Source organism: Brienomyrus brachyistius, chromosome 2, assembly GCF_023856365.1.
Source record: "Brienomyrus brachyistius isolate T26 chromosome 2, BBRACH_0.4, whole genome shotgun sequence".
Taxonomy (NCBI): Eukaryota; Metazoa; Chordata; class Actinopteri; order Osteoglossiformes; family Mormyridae; genus Brienomyrus; species Brienomyrus brachyistius.
The window spans coordinates 13,421,725-13,445,285 of record NC_064534.1 but is presented as its reverse complement, the minus strand read 5'-3'; the positions used below and the strand labels follow the sequence as shown (position 1 = coordinate 13,445,285).

General features: G+C 42.5%; 3 protein-coding genes across 3 annotated transcripts in view; 2 read left to right on the top strand and 1 right to left on the bottom strand.

Moving 5' to 3' along the window:
• tcf7l1b (transcription factor 7 like 1b) overlaps positions 1–15,393 on the bottom strand; it is a 611,697-nt gene extending 596,304 nt beyond the window's left edge. The window contains exon 1 of the mRNA XM_048980053.1: positions 15,390–15,393. The gene's annotated coding sequence lies outside the window, so the exon portion shown is untranslated. The remainder of the gene's footprint in view (positions 1–15,389) is intronic.
• On the top strand, positions 2,064–9,743 carry egr3 (early growth response 3). The gene is made up of 2 exons (XM_048980088.1): positions 2,064–2,533; positions 6,503–9,743. Exons 1-2 carry the CDS (start codon positions 2,380–2,382, stop codon positions 7,612–7,614), a joined length of 1,266 nt encoding a protein of 421 aa, XP_048836045.1. The 5' UTR covers positions 2,064–2,379; the 3' UTR covers positions 7,615–9,743.
• Positions 15,394–15,967: 574 nt separating the features above from the next.
• Positions 15,968–23,561, top strand: part of bin3 (bridging integrator 3) — a 34,310-nt gene continuing 26,716 nt past the window's right edge. Inside the window, exon 1 of the mRNA XM_048981775.1 lies at positions 15,968–16,127. Within this exon, the coding sequence (XP_048837732.1) occupies positions 16,120–16,127 (8 nt within the window). The 5' untranslated portion in view covers positions 15,968–16,119. The remainder of the gene's footprint in view (positions 16,128–23,561) is intronic.

The following is a 23,561-nucleotide window of genomic DNA, read 5'->3' as shown; positions in this document are numbered from 1 at the left end:
ACAGAGTCAATAATTACAAACAGGGGATGTCGCTTCCCTTGTGAATGTATTATTTTTAAAAGAAACAGATAAGATATTTTCTCTTTCTGGTTTCTAAATTGGTGAAATAGGAGCCATGACGTGTCGCCCTCTGCGGTTCCTTTAATGGCTGTGGGTTCCGATCTCTTTTCCACTTTGCAGTTTGCTTAACCGGAACTTTTCTAACCAAATAGAGACAGTAAGGGGCGGTGCCGGATCCATGCCTTATTTGGAGTTTCCACTTCGGCTGCGAGCCTGGCGCCGCCGTACGAGTCGGGGTTCTGCTAATCTGCGCAGAGCTTGCAATATTTACAAGCGATTAAGTTTCCTAATTGGCGTCTTATGTCGTCCAGTGGTGTTACATCTGAATTTCTATGTATCCAGTTTATGAGCAGAACCCTGTGTATCGATTGGCTTGTAAGCACCCTTTATTTGGCAGTCACGCCTCTGTGTCTCTACACATCGTCGTAAGAGGAACCCGCAGAGGCGAAAACTGTTTTTTTTTTTCCATTTTCCACTATTGCGTCCTGTCGCCGGGCCTAACCTAAGGAGTTCATATCGAGGTGCTAAGACATAGACAATACTATTTTTGTTGCGTGCGAATCAAAAAAAGTTCTATATACGTGGAATTGTAACAACATTTTGTAAGTTCTACTGGCTGGATCTGTAGGTGCAGTCATCCCCCCCCCGCCAGTAGCAGTACAGCTAATAGCCGCGCGGAGTCAGTTGAGAGACCCTACCTACCTTAGTTCTGTCCCTCTCTTTCTGGATGTCTTTATTTGTGAGGCAGAGGTGAGTATTTGGTTTTAAATAGGTTACCAAACCAGGTCCTTCGTAATCACCCCATTCATCCCACTGAGGTCATCTTAAAAAGTAGCGCTCTGAGCTGCCCACAGGTCGATGTGAGTGAAAGTAACGCAGCAGAAGCGTGTCGCTCTGGGCTGAATCGAGCCGGGGTGCGGGTGTCATGCTATGTCGCAGACGGACTTCTGCCGCTGCTGGAGCCTTCAGTCTGAGACCCTCTACCGTGAAGGCTGCTGATGCACGTTTACGTACAACAACGCGCCAGAGGAAACGCTGACATTCTTCATATCAAGTTACTCATCGGTTGCCATTTAATAAATATATAGGCCTACCCACGTTCACTGTTTATGTACTTTGGAGGTATTCATTATTAATAATAAATCATGAGGAATTTAAAAGATGCAATAGAGTCGGGATCATGAGGTCAGCATCCGTGGGTGTTGATAATTTGATAGCTTGGTTTATTAATCTCGCTTATTTTTCGATGTGTAAGTCGTGCGATACTGTAGGCTATACTTTAAAGATACACACATCATTATTGACGTATCTAGTTTTATGCCTAACGTCGTTCATTGTTGGCACGGCTTAATGGCACGTGTCTAAATACACAATAACCCACGAGCGTAAATTATGAAGGGATGGGGGTTTGTAACCCCCCCCCCCCCCCCCAAATACTCAAAACCAACCAATATGAGTGGACACCCAACCCCCCCCCCCCCCCCCCCCATGCTCAGTCAAAGTTATGCCCTTTCAATAACTAATCCATTTTAAAGCTGAGAGTTTTATGTGTATGCGGTGCGCCACAATGGTCAAGACGAAATTTATCCTATCGCTCTAGTTGGTTCTTTAGGCTATACTTTTGGATACAATTTTAATATGCTTTTAATCTAAATAAAAGCATTTTCAAGGGCTTTGGGACGCAATAATATTTTTGGTAACACGTGGGATGTATCGGTGTTGTTTAAAAAGATTAATTGTATGGATTTTAAAAGTGTCTTCAAGTTATAGCGATAAAAGAAAATTATAGATCAGTCGGCAGATCGCTGTAGCAGGTCCTCCGCTCCCCCCAGCAGCTCGCCTTCCTGCTATAGAATCTAATGTTCCACTATGAGGTGCTTCCATTGGTGACGTGAGCCGGACCGCCTTGCTTTGTATGTCCTTAAATGGTCATCTACGTCACGCCGTTGTTCCGTCCCACTATTTAATACCAGCAAGCGTTGGAGTTCCCTATCTGAGCAATACACCGAGCTGCGCTACACTTGTTCATCTAACACCACGGTTCCATTGATTAAAAGACTTTACAACAACAACAAGCAAACAAATATATTTTAAAAAGAAAATTCACTTCTGAATAATTATCCAGCATAACAACAAAGAAAAACCAGCGCTACCTTTTATGAACTTCTGTTGGATACAACACCACCTGGATTTTTTCTTCCTTTGATCACCATTACTCTTCCAGATCGCGATTCATTGTACTGTCCATCGGAGAACACGCTTGGTGTATCTGTGGGGATAACATACGCGTTCCCTTTTATGACAGACTGAATAACTGCTATGACAGGGAAATTAGCGGACAAGCTCCCTCTTACCATGAGCAGTTTAATAAATACGATTCCTGACAGCCTTTACCCTGAAGAGGACATTCCTACATCTATGAACATTTTCACCAGCACGGATTCTATTTCTCACTATTCGCAGATGAATTCAGGTAAGAGAGAGATATTTACGCTTGGTTGTTAATGTAAAACGTATTTTGTTTGTGACTCGTAGTGCGACGCTCCTTTAACTACGCCGCGCTCGCTTCAGCTCTGAAGCGCCGGGGAGGCAACAGTTGTCTTGACGGCTACGGAGAGCAGCATTCGGTGCTTCCGACACCTGTTTGCGCTCCACCGTGCGATGCGTTTACACTTAATTTATTTAACAAATCCTTGTCATAGATTACGGTTTTACTTTTGCTTTCATAATGTGACAATTGAGACTGCACAGTTTACAGTTGCAATTGTTTGTATTTATAAATATCCAGTAGCTGCCAATACGGCACAACGACAATGGTGTTATTTGAACACCACGACAGTTATTTCCAAGGATCTGGATGTCCACATGGGGACATGACTGTTCTTACACCTCTGCATTAATCTTCATCGCTCTGCTTTCCTAGCCTTCTTTAATTGTTTGTGTTTGGCCACAGCATACATATAGCTGTGTTATACGTGACACATTTTGATGCGGAAAATTAAATGAAATAGGCAGGCATAATTATTAATATTATTTATATAACATTATTATTATAGACGTAGTATTTGTTTTTATATTTAATTTAATTTCTCCCCCTTACCAGTGGATGAGTGAATCTGTATGCGCCTACACTGGTGGGTGTGTAGGTATGCATGATCGCAATAATAATTCTCTTGAAACAAGTTGCTTTAACTTAAATATTGTAGATATTTTACAAGCGATTAAGTTACAGCGGAACACCTTAACCCACGCACCGCGCACAACTGTCAGGATAATTCTGTCTACATTATACATACGAATGAGCACGTAGAAATTCAGTTCTTTAATATTCTCTCCATTTCCCCGGATACAACTGGTACGCCACAATATTCATTTTCAGCTATTTCTACTTCACATACTTCTCTAGTACCTTTTCCTTCCTGTTGTTCTTTAGTGGGCGTACAGTGCAACAGCGCAGGCGGGCTAGTCCGTTTCAAACTTCAGAGGCACTATTTAGGCACCTACAACTTGAATGATGCTATAATTATATCATATCAAACTACTTGGCCTATTTACAGTAATATACACATTTCTAGCTTACAGTAGTGTAACACGATAGAGGTCATGGCAATTTTACTAAAGCAGTGGAAATGATTTTTCCTTCAAAGGTCAGTTGTTCCTTGTTCTTAAGACTGTAATACATTACTTTGTTTCCTTGTGAAACCTTCCTCATTTTGTAGTAAACTATTTGTATTTGAACATTAATAAGATATTTCGTTCAAACGTGTCAGTTAATTGCTATTACTTTGTAATCGTGATTCGTGGTTTAGCTAAATTATTTATAAAGGTAAACTTCAGCTATTGCTGTTTAAGAAACGAGTCCCTGGCAGATCGATATAAAAGACGCGCAACAAACAATTATATGAGTGTAGCAGGTGTTTTTTTTTTCAAAATAGGATAAATCCGCTCATACTATAATAGCAAGAGAATGATAAAGAAGATAATTACATAGTAAATAACATCAATAAAGCTTTTAATACACGTATAATTAAATAACAAAGTAAAGCAAAGAATAAGCAGTACTCAGTACAGTCGACTATTAATTTTATTAAAATGTAACGTGCACGAGATATGTCTGCTGGTCGCCCTTCAGTTTAATTCGACGTTGAAATTGTAACGTGATTTTTAAAATGTAGAATAGTGATGCTAAGTAACTAACAATCCAATACGTTGTTTATTTCACAGGTGTTAGCAATTCATCTAGTGTTTGCCGTTTGCTAATTTTGATTTCGCTAATTGTCGATTACATTACAAGTTAATAACATCAGGTATCTTGGAACAATGGTACAGTATTCTAAAGTTTTAAATTAATTGCAAATCATTAAAAAATTTAAACCATGACATCAGTGGATTTTGTAGTGCATAAAGGCGTGGAATGACTCGCGTATCCACAGAAAAAGAATTGGCAGCTGTGCAATCCGCCCGACTGAATTAATTTTGCGTATAAATGAATTGCATATATTTTATCGCAAATGCTTGATGTTTAATGTTAATTTAAACTGAAGATTGTGAATATTTTAACGAGTTATTTAAGTAGACTCCAGTTACACTGATACGACCAAAAATTTGCGTCGTTGTTTTGATTCTTTGATGTCATTTCAACCAATTTATTTAGTCTGAGATGAGCACTGCTTTGATGTAAGCGACTCACGTGAAAAAAACCACTATGTGGGTTTTGTCCCCGCTGTTAAGCCATTCAGTAACTCGCGCCACAAGCGCATTGTTCCACAAACGCAATCTTCCCCCGTCGTTAGTTATTTTTGGCCTCGGTTCAGCTGGATTTTTAAATACACGATTTGAACGAAACTAATAATTTAATATTCAGTTACAGTAAACACTGGCGCCCATTCAAATTCTATTTCGCATTGTTTAGTCCTGGAAAGTTATCAGGCTTGTTAGAATTTATTTTGTGGCGTAAACCTTTAGACGTATATCTTTAAAATCAAGCAAGATATGTCTCATATCATTTTATTAAATCTCTTAAGTTTAAGATGATAAGCTTATTTATGCTATACATACAATATACATTGGATAGCTATTTAATAAGCAATACTGGTTCGTCTAGACAGGCGGCTAATAGGGGTTAAAAGGAAATAAATTCAAAATAAGTGCATTTAACTTGTACTGCACCTTTGTTTTGAATTGTTAAAATGAAAAAGATATTAGACTATTTATTAATCTAACGTTTATATACAGTGTTGGGCCTATATTTCTTCTGTGGGTCCAACAATATAACAGACGCAGCAAATTCCTAAAATCTCAAGGTTTTTGCAAATGCCCAGTGTGTTGGATAACTATTGTATACTGTATGCAATTGTGGTTTTGTTTGTTTCATTGTGCTTTATACCAAGCCAAGTTCTGGTACACAGATAGCAATTACTGCAATGGATGCGTGCGCATTGCCAAAGTAAAATTTTACTGCTACGCAAAAGGTGATATCTGCAGAGCTGTGAATGTCATGAGGAATTTAGCATCATTCCGTACTATTAGCCAAATTGTCCTCATATTTACATTATACCATGCTTGTACCCCAAAACGTTTTACATCTTGTGTGTTGTTGCACCTATAGCAGAAACCCCCGCAATGGAATATTAAAAATTTTAATTTGAACCTCGGGGAGATTTGTATATGTAGATACTAAAGGTCAGGTGTGTCTTATGAGAGTTAGGCAGACCCTCCTCCCGCTCTAAGCAGCATTTTTTAGTTGGTCGTTGGTTCCTTCAGCTGCAGGTCGGTGGGAAACTGGCTTTAATGTATTTTAAAATTGGCCCTGATACACCTCCCCAAATGGACCAGCGCCAAAATCCTAAACGCTGGGTACCTCCTGGGTACTGAATGGGTTGCACCTATCATATTTTAATTGCAGGAGAGCAGCAAGCACCCAACCTGGAGAGCGATGTGGGTCATTTAAAGAGACAGCAGTGGTTTTTCACAGCGCCCGATGTGGAAGAATTTGGGCTTGTGGTAAAAATGCGGCTGTCCTCTTGAAATCGGTGCAGCATTGGATCGTAGGGGGTACTTAGGTCTTGATTTATGCGCGCCTCCGGGATCCAGGGCCAGGAAACTTTTTCGCAGCAGCACCAGCAGTGACTTCTGTCCCGGAGTCGGACTGTACTCTCGCAGGTCCGTGAAACTGTCATATTGTGGCAGATAAACTCTCATTTTCGCTCAAGATAAAAAAAGAATTGAAATCTGGTCAGGTACTGAACTCTGTGTTTGGGCAACTTGGGATGATTTTCGTTACCTTCTGTGTCTCATACTTGTTTGTTTAAGCTGTGAAATCTATTATCTTTGCTGTGCTTATTGTGTTTTTTTTGCCTTGTAATAGATTTTCAGGAGGTCACTGGTGGGAGATAAGTGAGCCTGTTTACAGTTTTCTCTCCTGTCCCTTCTCATGTTGCAGATAACATCATGAATATGGGCATGGGCAGTGACAAGGGCACAGCGGAGCTCCAGTACAGCTCCAGCTTCCAGTCCAACCGTAGCGGGCAGACGGTGACCTACCTGGGCAAGTTTGCCTTCGACACACCTCCTTCGGGGGGGATTGGGGGATCCAGCTGGTGCTCCGACAACAACATCATCAGCCTGGTGAGCGCGGGCATCTTGGGCGTGTCTCCGTCACCGGGCACCATCACCACCCAGACCTCCACGGCCTCCGGAAGCATGGGCGCCCAGTCCTCGGAGCTGGAGCAGGTTTACGGGGGCCCTCTACCCGCGTACTCCACCTGCAGCGACATGTACCAGGACCAGGTCTCCTTCCACCACAGCCCCGTCGCCACCGCCACCACCCCCCTACCCTACTCGGGGACTGACTATCACACCACGGCCAAGCCATCCATGGACAGCAGCCTCTTCTCCATGATTCCCGATTACAACCTGTTCCACCCCCAGGGGGAGGTGGGCGTGATGGAGCACAAGCCTTTCCAAACGATGGACCCCATCCGTCTCAACCCGCCCCCCATCACCCCTCTGGAAACCATCCGGGCTTTCAAAGACAAGCAGCAGATCCACCCCAGCTTCATAGGAGGCCAGCAGCACGCCCCCCAACACCACCAGCCCACCCAGACTCTGACGCTCAAACCCATCCGGCCTCGGAAGTATCCGAACCGGCCCAGCAAGACGCCGGTGCACGAGCGGCCACACGCGTGTCCGGCAGAGAACTGCGACCGCCGCTTCTCCCGCTCGGACGAGCTGACGCGCCACCTGCGCATCCACACAGGCCACAAGCCTTTCCAGTGTCGCATCTGCATGCGCTCGTTCAGCCGCAGCGACCACCTTACCACCCACATCCGTACGCACACGGGCGAGAAGCCCTTCTCCTGTGAGTTCTGCGGTCGCAAGTTCGCCCGCAGCGATGAACGCAAGCGTCACGCCAAGGTGCACCTCAAGCAGAAGGACAAGAAGCTGTCCGAGAAGGGGGGTGGGGCCACCGGGAGCCACAGCTCGCCCCCCAACTCTTGTGCTAGTGGGGGGGGAAGCACCGGCAGCATCATGACTGTCACGACGTGTGCCTAGGGGCTAGACGTCTCCCGGGACCAGACCGGAACCCGCTTTTGTGTCGGGAAAAATCTGGGTTCCTCTCCCTTTCTTCCTCCGCCTTTCTGTTTCCAGAAAATCCGTCGCCTCCAACTTAAGATGGACTCCCGTGTTTGTGATGGGGACAGGCCAAGAGGAGTCGACCCACACCAGGGCAGGGAAACCTGGAGTTCTGGTTTCCTGCCTCCCGCCATGAAGCCAGCGGAGGACTCCGGGGTGGGGGGGTTGATATGGGTGTGGGTGGAGGGGGACACGCCCCAGTGCCCACGCGCTGCTTCTGCGGAGCACGTTTGGAGCTGCGCTCCGTCCGGCCTGATTTCGGCAGCTTTCATTTCATGTCTCCAGAAAACCCACAAAGAATCTGGAGTGGGGAGGGCGGGGAGCCAGGAAGGCCAGTTTTGGCATAATGGGCAGATTGTGCGATTTTGCTTAAAAGCAAACAAACAAACAAAATATTTGACAGTACAAGGTGAGCTAGTTTGTGTTCTTTTCTTTTACGAATGTATCTCAGTTTTCTTTTCAAAATTGCAATGGATATAGTTTATCCATTAGGTACTGAACTTTAAATGTCCTGTCTTTCTGTTCAAACTGCAAGATTTTTTAATATGCTTGTCTAATAACAGAATGTGCCAAATACAGAATGTAATGATGCTGCCAATATTATCACGAAATTATGCCTAGGAATGACTAAAAAACCCCATGGCACAGAAATGCGTTTACGATTTGGATGTAAGCGATACTTATGCATTCTACGGAAAAAGGACTCAAATTATCAGTCTGTAGCCATTATACGTTGATTTCTCACTATGTGCGGAGGTCTCGTCTCCTGTTCGTATTCGTACAGCAGTGCCACCTCTGTTCAGTGTTATTTAATGCATTAAGCCTTTGCTCTTCGTGAATTATCACATTATGCACGTCAATAAGAATCTTGCATTTTCACAGAAGACAAAGAAAGTCTGTTGTAATCCGCTATGAATGGTAACGCGTCAGGACGCAGAAGCAGCCCTGTCGTCTGACGTCCATGTGGCCAAATTGTTATACATTTGAGATCCAAAAGTAAATCTTCGCGAAACAACTGGATGTGAATGACAGTGAGCATGGTCGACACCAGGAGAACAGAACTAATCTGTGACAGTAATATTTATTATGCTTGAGTCATCATCCTACAAGAAAAATATTGTTTGTTTGTTTGTTTCTGCGTTTATGGGTCTCATTTTCTTTTTTCTTTTTTTTGTTTCCTGGCTCCGTCCACGTGGACCTTATAGCGTCGTTGATGCTTCTGCACAGCCGGTGTTAAACTGAAAGGCTTCCCTGACACTTGATAGACTGCAATCACATTAAAACAGGCTGAAGCTATAGCACATCTACCATTGTATTGCAATTGTATGTTTCTGGACACGGGGAGAGCTGAATTTTAAAGCCTTTCGCGTGCATTACTGTTGAGACAAGCCTGCCAGCTACATGCCTGCCTACTGAGACCTCGTTCCGAAGAAAACAGTTCAGATATTTTCCATACAACTCCAAGCTATTAAAGCCTAAACAAGTGAAACGGTAGTCGTTTCACAAAGCATTTCCACGGTTACAGTTCATGGGAGGAATTTTAAAAACCAAGTTGAGGGACTGAGAATTTTTGTATAGACAGAAATATAGATATATTACTACAACTTTTATACCCGGAATGTAACATGGTTGTCTTCAGTGTTAAACGTTGTGGATGTGTGAATATATATATATACACATGCATATGTATGTATGTATATAATTATACAAACACAACAAACCGAATGTTTATATAACTGATTTCTTAAAATGCTTTTATGACAAAGCAAAATATTTGTAAATAGAGTACAGAATGTTCTATGGAAATGACTGTGTTTGCACAGTGGTCTAAGACCTGGCTCTCTAACACGCGGCCAGGCTTACAGCACAGCCGCGTCCCAGTGCGAGCGGGGAGCACTGAGACGGTGTCAAACGCGGCGCGTTTTTCTTTTATTTTTAAAGCATCAGATGTTTGCGAAATGTAAATACGAAAAGGGAAAGAAAAAAAGGCAACTGGAGATACTCTGAATGAAGTGTTCATAAAATGAATAAACAAAAGAAATATTTGACTTTTTTGGTGTACTTCAATTTCGCGGTATCTGAAAAGCATCCTCCGCTGGGGGAATAGCCAGCATCTATTCTATAACGAGTTATGGAGATCGATGTGCATATGGCTTATTGATGAACAGGATCACGCAACGTGGGCGGGGCACATTCTTAACTTTAGACAAGTCTTTGTTCGCGGCTCGGTTTGCGCGGACACCTCGGGTCCCTCTGGCACCGTGTACGCGCCGCTGCGCGAATTTACACGCCGTATATCTGTACGATAAAAAAAAAAACCAGTGTCAAGAGAGGCATCCGAAAAACGCTACTGCTGCCAATGACTGCATGGCAAAGTACAGCCAGTTCTCATCATGCCATAAGGATGGCCAAATTCATATTCTCTGACTATATATATATATATATATATATATATATATATATATATATATATATATATATATATATATATACACACACACACACACAGACAACTTACGCGTGTGCGTGTATGTTTACAAACATGTTTGTCTATATATATATATATATATATATATATATATATATATATATATGGACGGACACACACATACCTGAAGCACCCAAAGAGAAGAACACCTAATTATATCCTAGTCAATTACTGATTACCAGCATATTCTCAATGCTCCATCTCTCAAAGGTTTGGCCATTTATAAGGGCACGCCGTGGTTTGTGCGGTTCTCTAGGATCAGCCATTTGTGTTACCCAAGGCTTCTCGTGTCCCGGCTTTCTAAACGTGCCAAAAAGACGCTCCTCGTCCGCGCCTTAACTAAAACTTCCAGAAAGGCGCCAGATGATTTAGTTCTCTGAAAATGGATCGCTGAAAACGATTACGTTTCTAACAGTAACACGACATACCCTTTAAAATCACAAAGACAAAGCGCACACTGAAAGTCTATTCGTTTATTATGACGTTTACCCGCCCAACCCATAATAGCTAATAAAAATCGCGAATCGTGATATTAAATGATAATTTTAACCAGAGCTTACGTTAGTGTATTCCTTGGAATTAAAATTGACACTCGTGCCTCTATAATGAATACACTTATATTAATGGTTAAATGACTTGGTTATCTGTAGAACTGTAAAAAATATAGCTAAAAATAACATTTTGCCAGATAAAGTGGCTTTCAAGCATGCACACAAGCAGACAAACCCTGCAGGAACTAGGGGTACTGGAAACAGCTTTTGTAAAGGAAGGGCACAACACAATCAAATGCTCGTCCCAGCAGATTCTCCCTCTCTTGCAGGAACCGGTTTGCAGCGTAGACTTTCCTGGCAAACTTCCATCTTGTCTCCAATTAACTGAGGCCCGGTGGCTCCAGCAAGTCTTTTCTCTACATATTTAAATGGATGAATAATTCTGTCCATTTTCTAATGCAGTCAACTAAACAAGTTAACACATTTTTCATCGGTTATACAAACCGTCATCAACGGAGAACCTTTAATTCTCTTTTGTGTCAATATATATTTCATGGATCGGCTTACGCACAGTCACGTGATACACTCCTGCAATTATTACTCTTTTCCGTCGTTGTGATTTTGAGCGGCCTTGATTAAATTATCAACACTGTAAAGAAAATATACATTTGAATGCGAGTTTCTTTCTTACATAGAACTGAAATGCAAAATAGCAGATTTTGAGAAGATGGAAATATTGTTTAAAAACAATTTTATTTTCAAAAGTCTGAGCTATAACTAAATCAAAAGCTTTTTCGATAAGCGGTGATAAGCAGTGGTCGAGAGAACTCCCAATGATGCCTCTTCCCAATTGATGGGGAACCGTCATCAAAGGCCGATCTATTAGCACTGCTCTCTGTCGAGGCTGACTCAGAGATGTAATAAATTAACTTCTAAACAACTGAGACAGGTCTGCTTCTTGGGTGCAGAGGGCAAGGAAAATAATCCATATCAGTATCCTTTCAGCGTCTCTACAGATTTGGCGTTGACTATTATCACGCCAGCTACGAGATGCCGTTGCCGTCTGCGTAAGGTTGCGAGTGATGTCTTTATTTCAGCCGTGCTCGCGGTGTAGAATATGCCGCATTTTACTCCAGCTTTCAAAAATAGCTGCTGGCTTTTCTCTTCTTACTTTCGCACTCAGCCAAAAAGGTTCAGAAACAGAGGCCAAGCGGTACCAGTATAAATAGTAAGGCCAGTTCTCACAGATCATATAACTGGCCCAGAGGATTTGCCGCGCTCCCCATTTGATTTATAGAAAGGAATGTGGCTGACTGTTGAAGGAACGCTGCGCTTAGCTAAGGGTGCAAGCTGAGCCCAGGGAAAGAAAAGAAAAATGCCAAAATGTTTCCATCTGGCAGCCAAAACACCTGCCATGTAATTACAGATGGAAAGGAGCTATCTCCAGCCGAGGAAGGAGCCCTTTATATCTGACATATACGCACATACAGCGGGTTAGCTTAAAAGAGAGTCTGCTATTTTTCAAAGCTCAGCTAACAGGAGAATCGAAGGGAAATAGATACCACGTACCAGTCTGAACTGAATATTAGTTTTATTTATATTGTACTTATGTAAAACTACATTCTATACATCAGAATGTTATTGGTGTAAAATATTGGTTTTTCTATTTCTCATATGAGCATAAAATAGCGAAACAATCTATGGATCATAGTGATTATAGTCTATAAACATATCAATAACTATCTGTCTGTTTTGTGAACGTATAGATTAATAAAAAATAAGACCCCCCCTACCCTTAATTGTAAAATAATGTTAGTTAAAATGACTCCAGGTGACTGGAGAAATTGTTTGATGGATGCATGCTGGCACAAATTTGACAACGATTTGCCACCGTCTGTCCAAAAATTGTATTTCAAGGTTCTCGCCAGAAAATTAACAGTGAATGAAAAAAAAACACAAATATCTGCGCATCCAGGGTGTATCTCAGCCCTGGGTTCTATACTGTCTGGGATGGTGTCCAGGGCCCCCGTGATCCTGACCAGGAGATGTGATTAGAAGATGGATAGATGTGTAAACTTCTCACATCGCACCCAAGACCTGTGGTGTGTGGTTCAGTGGGCTTAACCCTTATGTGCTGGTGAGTAGAAGAGAAGCTGGTGAGTAGAACAAGCCTCAGCTTTACCAGAAGAGCTACGTGTCCATGACCCCTCGAGCAAGGCCCTTAACCCCCAGCTTCATGCGTACAGCAGGCTAGCTGACCCTGTGCTGTGACCCCCTGCCCCTCTCAGGCCTGTTCTCTTCTGTATAAGTGTCTCATGGAGAGGAGGATGGGGTAGGTGAAAACAAAATTTCCCTACAGGGATTTAAAAATACCACTATTATAAATTGCTAACCGTTTCTATTTCGGCTTTAAATATTATTTTTAAGATTTCAGAAGAAATTGCAGAATCACCTCTGAAAATATGTCTGATTTCACAATATTCAGAAACGCATGAGTCCATTACCAAAAGAGGGCCACTCATTCCCATTCTGTACTAGTGCCACTTAGCACGCAAAGTATTGCAATTTTACCTTGTTGTTTGTGTAGGCATATCTATGTAACTGTGTGGGGAAAATGGCCATCGTGGATTTAGGGTACATGAAAGCTAACATTTACCTCTGCTTTGACATGTCGCTCTCAGCCGGACTGCTCACTGTCCGTTCTTGGAAATGCTGCTAAACCAAACGGTGTCTCGTGTCAATCTGCCGGACTGGTTCGCGGGGATTGAGAGACAGGGGTTTGCGAGGAATTACATGCGCTGAGGAAGGTACCGATGTGCCAAAATATCGACACGACCAGTCAAGCTACCACTTCAGCTGCTCCTTGTGCAGTCACTCTGTGTTTTCCATGCTAGATTTATCTCCGCACTGTGTGACTGATTATTTTCTGCACTTATGACGGAAATCCAGTATGTCAGTCTTAGCCCCTGTAAATGTGTAGAAGGGGTGCATTACATTTCACTCCTGAGAATGAGAGCCACACTGATAAGTCAGGGTCACATTAACATGTAACATGTCATTTGACTTTACTGTGGTTTCTTGGCAATATGCTAGTTGGTGAAGGTTGACAGTTTTATTTCAAACACACACACAAAACACAAAGTTTCTTTATGCAATGTGTAGCTCTGAGCTGCATATTTTCTTACGCTAATCTGAATTTTTAATGTCAGACAGAGTTATTACTTTCTCCTTCCATCGCCTAATTGTACCTTCCTTTCTGAATGCCGTTGCACAAAAAACACAACTCTTTATATCAACCGTATCAACTAGTGCGACCAAAAGTTGACCTGAGCGCTTTTATTTTCCCTGGTGATTTGACAGAAAGTATTTTTGAAGAAAGACAAACTCCTGGATAGAAGAACTTTTCAAGGACTCCCGGGGAAGTTATGAAACTTTCAAATTTTGTTTGCTTTCATAGAAATTGTCTCGTTATATAATCTTTTGTAGTATTTTGTTCTTGCCTTATACTAAGGTATATAATGCACCCTGTTAACTTTGAATTTTGCAATGAAATATATTATTGTCACTCTAATTTATTTTGTGGATGGGTGAGTTATTTACCCACTTGACAACTCTTTGGATCTTTGGTTTGTTGTAATGCAAATGACAATCATATTAATACATAAAGCATTTGAACAACAATGAACAATTGGATTCATTTACCCTTTGCACTGTGATAAGGAAAGAAAAATAACACAGTAAATATATTTACTCAGTTTCTGAGTGATTCGTCTCTATTGAAGTGACATAGATGGTGTCAATATATACTGTTTGACAATGACTTGGAAATTAGTATAAATGTCATTGGAATACTGGCTGTGTTTCTTATAATAAAGCCAATTCATTACAAAGTGGCAATGGCCTGTAGAAGCCCATGGGTCAGTAGTGTAAAGTGTTCTGTGTAAGATACACCTTTATCTATAGCAGGGATTTTTGTCCATCATTTCTCAGTCCTTCTTTGTCCAATTAGTACTGCTTTCATCATGGAGAATCCTAGGAAATATAATGCCATTCCACAGCAGGGCATTCTTTCAGCCACAGGTTCCCTTAAAGGGTAATTTTGAGTCATCACTTTTCTTCTCACTTCTGCATTTTGACTTTTGAAGAAAGACAGAATATTCGGAGAAATCCCACACCACCCTGATGCTGCCCCCCCTCCCCCCCAAACTCACACCCACACACACAACATCCCCACAGCAAACTTTAATACAAAAATCAATCAAGGAACATAAGAATCTATTCAATTTTTCATCGTATGTGTGTCACACTGGGAGGTAGCCACGAAGGCCAATGGGTATGCAGATTATTGCTCCCACTGCGGCACTTAATTAGTCATATCATATAATCAGTTCGATATTCAATGGCATTCATTCAAATGATTAGCAGCCTCTGCTGGTTCCAGCCCTCTGCCCCATGATTGAATAATGGCAGAGCTGAAATATGTACTTTCCTGAGATCAACACTGTTTAAGTGGAAACAATGCTGACATCAGACATCACTCATCCCTCATCAGTCCTCACAGGGAACTACATGCGAGGCTTTTAATAACTCAGTTGTTGAATGTGTACTATACACACACACACACACACACACACACACAGGTTCGAAATTATATCTTTGTGGGGACTCTCCATTCATTTCTATGGGGAAACCTCTAATCCCAACATGACAACCTTAACCCCTACCCAGCCCTAACCTCAACCATAAGTAACCAAACTAAATACGAGTCTTTTGGCATTTTTAGTTTTTTGATTGCATTGACAGATCTTTGTGGGGACCTGAAAAATGGTCCTCACATCATCAGGATAACTGGTTTTTATCACATTTTGGGGGACATTTGGTCCCTAAAATGTAATATAAACATAATCCACACACACACACACACACACACACACACACACACATGCACACTATCTATAGTAGTATATACGTATAGTAGTATGTGTGTGTGTGTATATATATATATGTGTGTGTGTTTGTGTATATATACACTGCTATATATGTAAATATGTACAGTTACACTAATAATACATGTACTCTACATATACATCCTACTATATATATTAAGTATTTATATTGTAATATATATTCTGCTATACATACACTAAGTATATTTGTGGGGACATTAATTTTAGATTATATATAGATACACACTCCACTTTTGTAACTTTAGCAGCACACAGAGCGGCCACGCGCCTCCCCCGACGCGCTTTCGCCAACGCCGTCCGCTCCCTGCTCGCTTGCCGTAGAGTCACAGACGCTCTAACCCGTGACCCCAGGAATGAAAACTGACTCTTCCACTTCCTGGAAGCTGTTCGCTTTGTTTTTATATAGCCGATTAGTATGAGGTACTAAGGCGGAAAAATAAGGGTTGGCCGTGGAAAGAATTTGAAAAGCCCCGACAACATGAGCTGGTGAGTACTGTAAAGCTGTGATACCGGTTTCCATCGGTTCCGATGTCGTCCGCACCGGCCGGACATCGTCTACACTGACAGGCTTTCGGTCCGGGACATTACTTTGTGAGTTTCATGCACGTACATGTTTCTTGAATCCGCAGTCAGAATAACCTGAATATTGGGGATATTTCAAAGTACCGGGATGATCTGTCTATTTATTAATATGGTAAAAAAAATAACGTTTTCATGGAAAAGAACTCTAGCAAGTTTCGAAAATCTATAGTATAATGGACTATATGCGAGTCCATTATTGTTACCTGAAAAACATTGTTTCTCGCTCTCTTTTCTTAATCGTCATCTTAAAATCACACACCAAAAAACCTCAAAGGACTCAAAAATAACGAAACGGCCCTTTAAAGGGTAATATGTTTGCATATGGAGAATGATCAGGAAGATGTGAGAATTTCATAATGATGCCGAAGAAACTGCCTGAGCATTTCAGCAGCAGGTAAAGGTGGTGATACGGTGATGGTGACAGCGGGGGTCCAGACGCGGATCGCAGTGTCACGGAAACACCGTGACACCAAGGATGCAATGATGCCAGCTGTATTTATAGATGCCCACGTCTCTAAAAAGACACAGCGTCTCATTTCATGTAATCCATCACAGCATAAATCAAAAAAGAAAATGCTTTTGGGAATTTAGCAAAAAGGAGAAGGGTAGATTTATTATAGTGCGAATATGGAAATCCCGCCTCCACCCTGATATATACGGTGACTTTTAATCGTTTGTAACACTTTGGCAAATAGTACAACTTCAGAGGGCATTAGTGAAATAAGTAAAAATTTTGAAGAAAGTGTTTTTTTTAACTTTTCAAGGAAATGTTATTTTTAATATAAAATTGATCATTTACAGTAAGGGACCAGGTACTGGTAACTTTCCGACATCTTGATAATACAGCTTTTGGTTTTACTCGGAAGCCATTTTCCACGTATCAGTGAACACATTTAACATCCTGACTTATCAAACAAGCATGACTCTAGCAAGACAAAAAAAAAAAAAAAAAAAATCTAACTTTTTTGAAAAAACGGTCGGTTTTTCCATTCCTGGCAGTATTTTTGCTAATCATTTTCCCAGCACTGGTTTTCTCCAGTTATGACATATCCCTTCTTCTCCTGTCCCCTGACAAGGCCCAGCTCGCTGCAATCAAAGTAATTAAGAGCCAGTGTTCTGACTGTTCTGTGTAGCTCTTGGAGAATGGAGATGCTGACACTCTTTTGAAGAAATACTGACTATTTGGTTTTAATAATACGCACCTTTCACTCTTCCCTGTAGCTAATGTTTGCCTTTTGACCTCAAATAAAACATAATTTTAATCATATTCTACAAACACAGATCATGTGCTACACACAAAAAAAATTCTCATTGAGGCTGACAACTTTCCACATAAATAAGTGCACTATGCTGAAACATATAAATATACATCTACGTTTTTAAAATACTTCCTCCCATGTTTTTAATAAATTCGAGGTTGACTTGTTTAGTCAGTTTCTTTAAAAGTTAGACATCAGCATAGGGTCCAGACTTCATTGGAACTTCATTATGGCAACAGCCATGCTTTCTGAAGCATAATCGCCCTCCTTTAAGGCCTCTGTGTGTTTTCCTGCCTCCTCTGGCTGTGTTTATACCTCTAATATAACTGATGGTTGTGAGGTGGAGATGCACTGCATAGCGTGATTGTAGTGCAGGACAGTAGGGCTTAACAAAAAGCCAAATAATTATTAATGTAACTCAAACGAAATGGAGTTATGGCCCAACAAAGACAGCCCTCAAAACACTAACTGAAAGAATCTCGTTATAAACAAATAAACGCAGCAAATAAAGACCACAGTTCATACCACAAACTGTCCATTTACCCCAGTCCACCCAGCTGACCCAGTTTAAATTCTGACACAGTGATCAGGTTGACTGGAGTCAGTTGGGTTTCATCACCTGGCGTATTTTTGGAGGGTGGGCCTGCTGACCCCCGCTCTCTGCTGCTGCCCAGTCTGATTATGGTACATAGCAGTTGATGGATATATACAGGCATACAGATTAGTAAAAGGGAACCTTTAAAACACACTTGATGGTCCACACTGCCTCTTAGCTGGGAGTGTATTGATGTTCGTTTAACGGGGATGTATCGGCAATCGGCTATTTTCCATCCTTCCTTTCTCAATAATCGCTTATCTAATTTGGTTTCCAGTGACTAGGGCTTGTCCTAGGAAGTGTAGTGCTTTCTGTGGGGTGCATCCTGGATGGAATGCCAGTCTGTTAGACTCTCTCGCACACACATACACGTGCACACACACACTGTTGCACAGTAAGGGCAGCCAGAAGTCCCCAGTTGACCTTAGCCGCTGAGAAACAAAAAAATAAAAAATGCCAGCCGAAATTTCAAGCAGACGCACGTGTCGACTGGTGGGCGAAATGAAACCAAAACGAGAGGCTGCCAAGTGTCACAGGTGGCGTGCGTGTGTGTTTTTGTGTAGGTGGGTGAAATTATGGTTCAGGTGAACTTGCTCTCTCCGTGTTGACTGTTATGCTGAGAAGCGTTAGGCTTCGTGCTCTGTATTTTGAAGGAGCCGTGTAATCGAATTTTTGGCCTTATTCTCTTAAGTTTAACATGATTAAGGCACTTTGGCAATGAATTAAGATTACTCCCCCCTCCAAAATAAGTAATACATTTGTGATTATAGTTGTGCGTATTGTTGCCGTCATCATTTTAGAAAGACTTCAGGGGACAGCCTTCCTGGCTGGATGTGAGATTACAGCTCTGTGCCCGCTTCCTAATGTCTGCCATTTTTTTTCCGGTCGATCACACAAGGGAAGTAATTCATCGTGACATTCCCATGCGGCATGCCGGACAAAGGAAGTCGAGTCGGGGAGTCACCGTGGCGAGGGGAGGATTCCTCACACTGTCGTCAGTGCACGCGTGTGAATCCCTGTCTGATTTGCATCACGTTCAGGGGAAAGAATAGGGAGGGGAGGGGCTCCATGACAGAGAGGCACAGAGACGACAATACTGTCACTCGGGGTCAATGGCTGGCAGGCTTCACTTCCGCCGCTGTGTGTGACCAACCCTGGGGTCAAGGGTGAAGAGCCCATCCTGTCAAAGGGCCCTTTATGGGCTGCTCTGACGGGGCAGTTCAAGCCTGGTATTTACGCGTGGCCCGTGACGCGGGCACAAGGGCTCAGGGTCAGCGCTAAGAACAATCGCAGCCCCAGTGTCTCAAAGGGCGCGAGCGGGATCTTCCTGACCGCCCCATCGCGATAAAGAGCTCTGTGCCGATCCGCTGGGAAGCCCGGCGGTTTCTTACTCTGCCCGGCACTTGCCTGCCTACGTCACTGTGCTGCTTCAGCAGCCTTGTTTGGGGGTAAATGAGTGTGCCATTGTTTGGGTCTGTGTCCGCTTGGGTTAAACGCTGCAGCAGCTAACAGACGGCTGCTTTGTCCACTTTCTGGGTAAGTAATATGGGAACCGTGTTGGTTTCTCTTAACACAAGGGTCATTTTTAGAGATTTCTACAGCAGCATTTTGTTTTTTGTCATCTTTTAGGTTGCTAGTGCCCCCCCCCCCATCCACTTTAACAATCTGGTCCATGGAGAACCATGAGAGATGATGAGAGACTGATGAAATTTTTGCTGTTTTTTCTCCCCCCTCTGGAATGAATGGCGTTCCGATGAGGACGTCACGCACTTGTCAGTCCTGTTTTTTTTTTTTTTTTTTTTTGTCAGTCGGGTAGAACTGGATACGTCACAAGCTGAAGTGTGTAAAAGGGCTGCTCTGTGCCTTAGCCCTTTGTACTGACGATCAGAAGGTTGCCGGTTCAAATCCCATGGTCTGGCAAAGTCGTTTCACCCTTTGACCCTTGAGCAAGACCCCTAACCTCAGGTGTTCCAGGGACTGGTTAACCATGCTTTTTCAATCACACTTCGCTTTTTTGTGCCTGTTAGTTTTTTAAGAAACGGACATATTGGTTCTTGGTGGCAGCATCCTGTCACACCCACAGCTCTCATTTCCCGTAGCCGAGGAGGCTTTGGCCAGTATGCTTTAGGTTAAATCCCCCTGTCTTGAAAGGTAAGTCTTGACCTTTCCGCTAGTGGTGGTTTTGATGCTGTTATCTCCATTATGTGGGGAGCATGTTAACCGGAGTGACATTAAACAACAGCCGGGATGAAGCGAGCCATTCCCTCTGCCGTGCGCCTGCAGGCTGCCCACCCACCACCCAAAGGCTCCTGGGCCTCCCTGGCTCTCTCTGGGCCCCCCTCCTGCCTTGTGATTTGCTTTATGAATAGTCATCTGGGTAAAGGTGAGGGTGAGCTTTTTACTCAGCCAGTCGCTCTGCCTTCGGCAAGTTGATGCAGAAGCCACATCGCTGTTCGCAGATGGTGGGAGGGTTGGGAATCGTCCTATTAAGATGGCTTCTTATTAACTTTGCATTGTTTGATTGCCAGTTTGTCAACAATTTTTTTTTTTTTCCCACTGATGCCCCAAGCCGATGTCAAGGATCGGAATCGGGGCCGATGCAGGTATTTTTTAATTGATCAGTGTCGGCTGCCACGGCCCAGTCCAACGCCTCTATTTAATTTCCCACATCCACCAAATTGATATCAGTTGCGGAGAATGTAAAGTTGCATCATACGCTGCAGTAAGCCTGAGGCGCATGGCTTGAAACTATAGTACAATTTCCGTGTGGAAATTCGTGAAACTGGAAATTCGTGAAACTGAAAACTCAAAAGTAGCACAACTATCTACGATATTTGCAGTGCCGTTCTTTCGAGGGAAGGCAGCAACAGAGCATCCTCTAATACAACAAATCTAATTAAACACTTGTAGAAACATAACGAAGAATACTGAGATACTCACTACTTTATTCAGGCAAGAATGCCCTACTGTGTGTGTGTGTGTGTGTGTGTATGTATGTATGTATATGTATATATATATATATATATATACTGAACAAAAATATAAACGCAACACTCTTGTTTCTGCTCCCATTTTTCATGAGATGGACTTAAAGACCTACAATTCATTCCAGATACACAATATTACCATTTCTCTCAAACATTTCTCACAAATCAGTCTAAATGTGTGATAGTGAGCACTTCTGCTTTGCTGAGATAATCCATCCCACCTCACAGGTGTGCCACATCAAGATGCTGATCTGACATCATGGGTAGTGCACAGGTGTACCTTATACTGCCCACAATAAAAGGCCACCCTGGAATGTGCAGTTTTTTGCTTTATTGGGGGTCTGGGGACTCAGAACCGGTCAGTATCTGGTGTGACCACCATTTGCCTCATGCAATGCAACACATCTTCTTCGCATAGAGTTTATCAGATTGTCAATTGTGGCCTGTGGAATGTTGGTCCACTCCTCTTCAATGGCTGTGCGAAGTTGTTGGATATTAGTGGGAACTGGTACACGCTGTCGTATACGCCGGTCAAGCACATCCCAAACATGCTCAACGGGTGACATGTCCGGTGAGTATGCCTGCCATGCAAGAACTGGGACATTTTCAGCTTCCAAGAACTGTGTACAGATCCTTGCAACATGGGGCCGTGCATTATCTGTCTGAGTGGCTGGTCTCAGACGATCTTGGAGGTGAACCTGCTGGATGTGGAGGTCCTGGGCTGGTGTGGTTACACGTGGTCTGCGGTTGTGAGGCCGGTTGGATGTACTGCCATATTCTCTGAAACGCCTTTGGAGACGGCTTATGGTTGAGAAATGAACATTCAATGCACGAGCAACAGATCTGGTTGACATTCCTGCTGTCAGCATGCCAATTGCACGCTCCCTCAATGCTTGTGGCATCTGTGGCATTTTGCTGTGAGACAAAACTGCACATTCCAGGGTGGCCTTTTATTGTGGGCAGTATAAGGTACACCTGTGCACTACCCATGATGTCAGATCAGCATCTTGATGTGGCACACCTGTGAGGTGGGATGGATTATCTCAGCAAAGCAGAAGTGCTCACTATCACACATTTAGACTGATTTGTGAGAAATGTTTGAGAGAAATGGTAATATTGTGTATCTGGAATGAATTGTAGATCTTTAAGTCCATCTCATGAAAAATGGGAGCAAAAACAAAAGTGTTGCGTTTATATTTTTGTTCAGTGTATGTGTGTGTGTGTGTGTGTGTGTGCGTGTGTATGTGTACACGTATGTGTTTATATACATGTATGTGTATACAATATTATATGTATCTTTATTAAAAGATGAGATGACTCAATCGGCTGATATATAAATATTGAAATATTGAATTGAACGTGGTACCAAAAAATGAATCGCAACATGGAAGTAAATGTATACAAGAAAATCACTGACCGTAGCTCAAAAAAACGGACATATTACTATTAGAAGGAGCGTAATTGCACTTAGTTTTTTGCTTGCAGTGAGTAATATGTGGCGTGGAGGACTCTGGGTCTAACCTCTTGGGTTTGCCTTAGGTTTTTAGGTTTTCTGTTTTAACTCTGCAGTAAACATCCTACTGTAGATGTTACATACACCTATGATTACCTGATTAAAAGGAGAATGTAATTGCCTCTGACATCCTGTTTACCTGCACTGGGGTGACCTTGGATGTGCTTTTTTAGAAACTCGCTCCATGCCCTTGTCTCATGTACTTGGGCATTTCCAGGATAATATGGCATAATTATACCTACCCTAAATAATTTAAAAGCTTAATTGTTGTGAGGAAAATTGGAAATGGGGAAATCTCTCAGAAATAGGTTATTGCATCATTAAGGTGGACGTTTCCTCTGATTATAGAACATTTCCAAAATACCTCATTTAAAATAAGCTTTAGTGTTTGCCAGATCTGCAAAACATCTGATCTGTTTTTCTTTCCAGTGTTAGCTTTCCCTCCCCGAAACACGGACATGCATTATTGATGCACATAGACCTGCACAAACACAATAAACATGTGCTCATTCACTTTTATTTAAGGTGAGAATGTTCCTGTGCGTGTGTCTATGCAAATATGTGTTCCATCAATATTACACCTGAACGTAATAATATTACTGTGCTTATGTACAGGAGGTGGACGAAATAACAGAGACGTGGTCTATGAGAAAGGGTTCAAAACTAGAAGCATGTACCCAAGGCCGGACGTGCTAACTGGGGCGGTAGTCGTTCATGCAACTTTTTATAGTGTAGGTAGGCCCCCAACAATGACTTTAACACAGAGGACCCCACCCGCTCAATTTTGGCCCTGCATGTGCTAGATATGAACAAATGGCATCAGCCGAGAGGGACAGTGTGAAGCTCACAGACAGGGATTGATGGACATTTAACTGCACAGTTACGGAACACAGTACAACCGCAGAATTGACTTGAACCAGTGAACACAATGACTGCGTAACTGAACACAACCAGTCTCAGCAAATACTGCTGTGAGCTTCGTCA

Bases quoted from the DNA above. Each gene is read 5' to 3' on its own strand.
- egr3 (XM_048980088.1), top strand. From the start codon at position 2,380: ATGACAGGGAAATTAGCGGACAAGCTCCCTCTTACCATGAGCAGTTTA. The intron at 2,534-6,502 runs GTAAGAGAGAGA...CTCATGTTGCAG, and splicing joins CTATTCGCAGATGAATTCAG to ATAACATCATGAATATGGGC.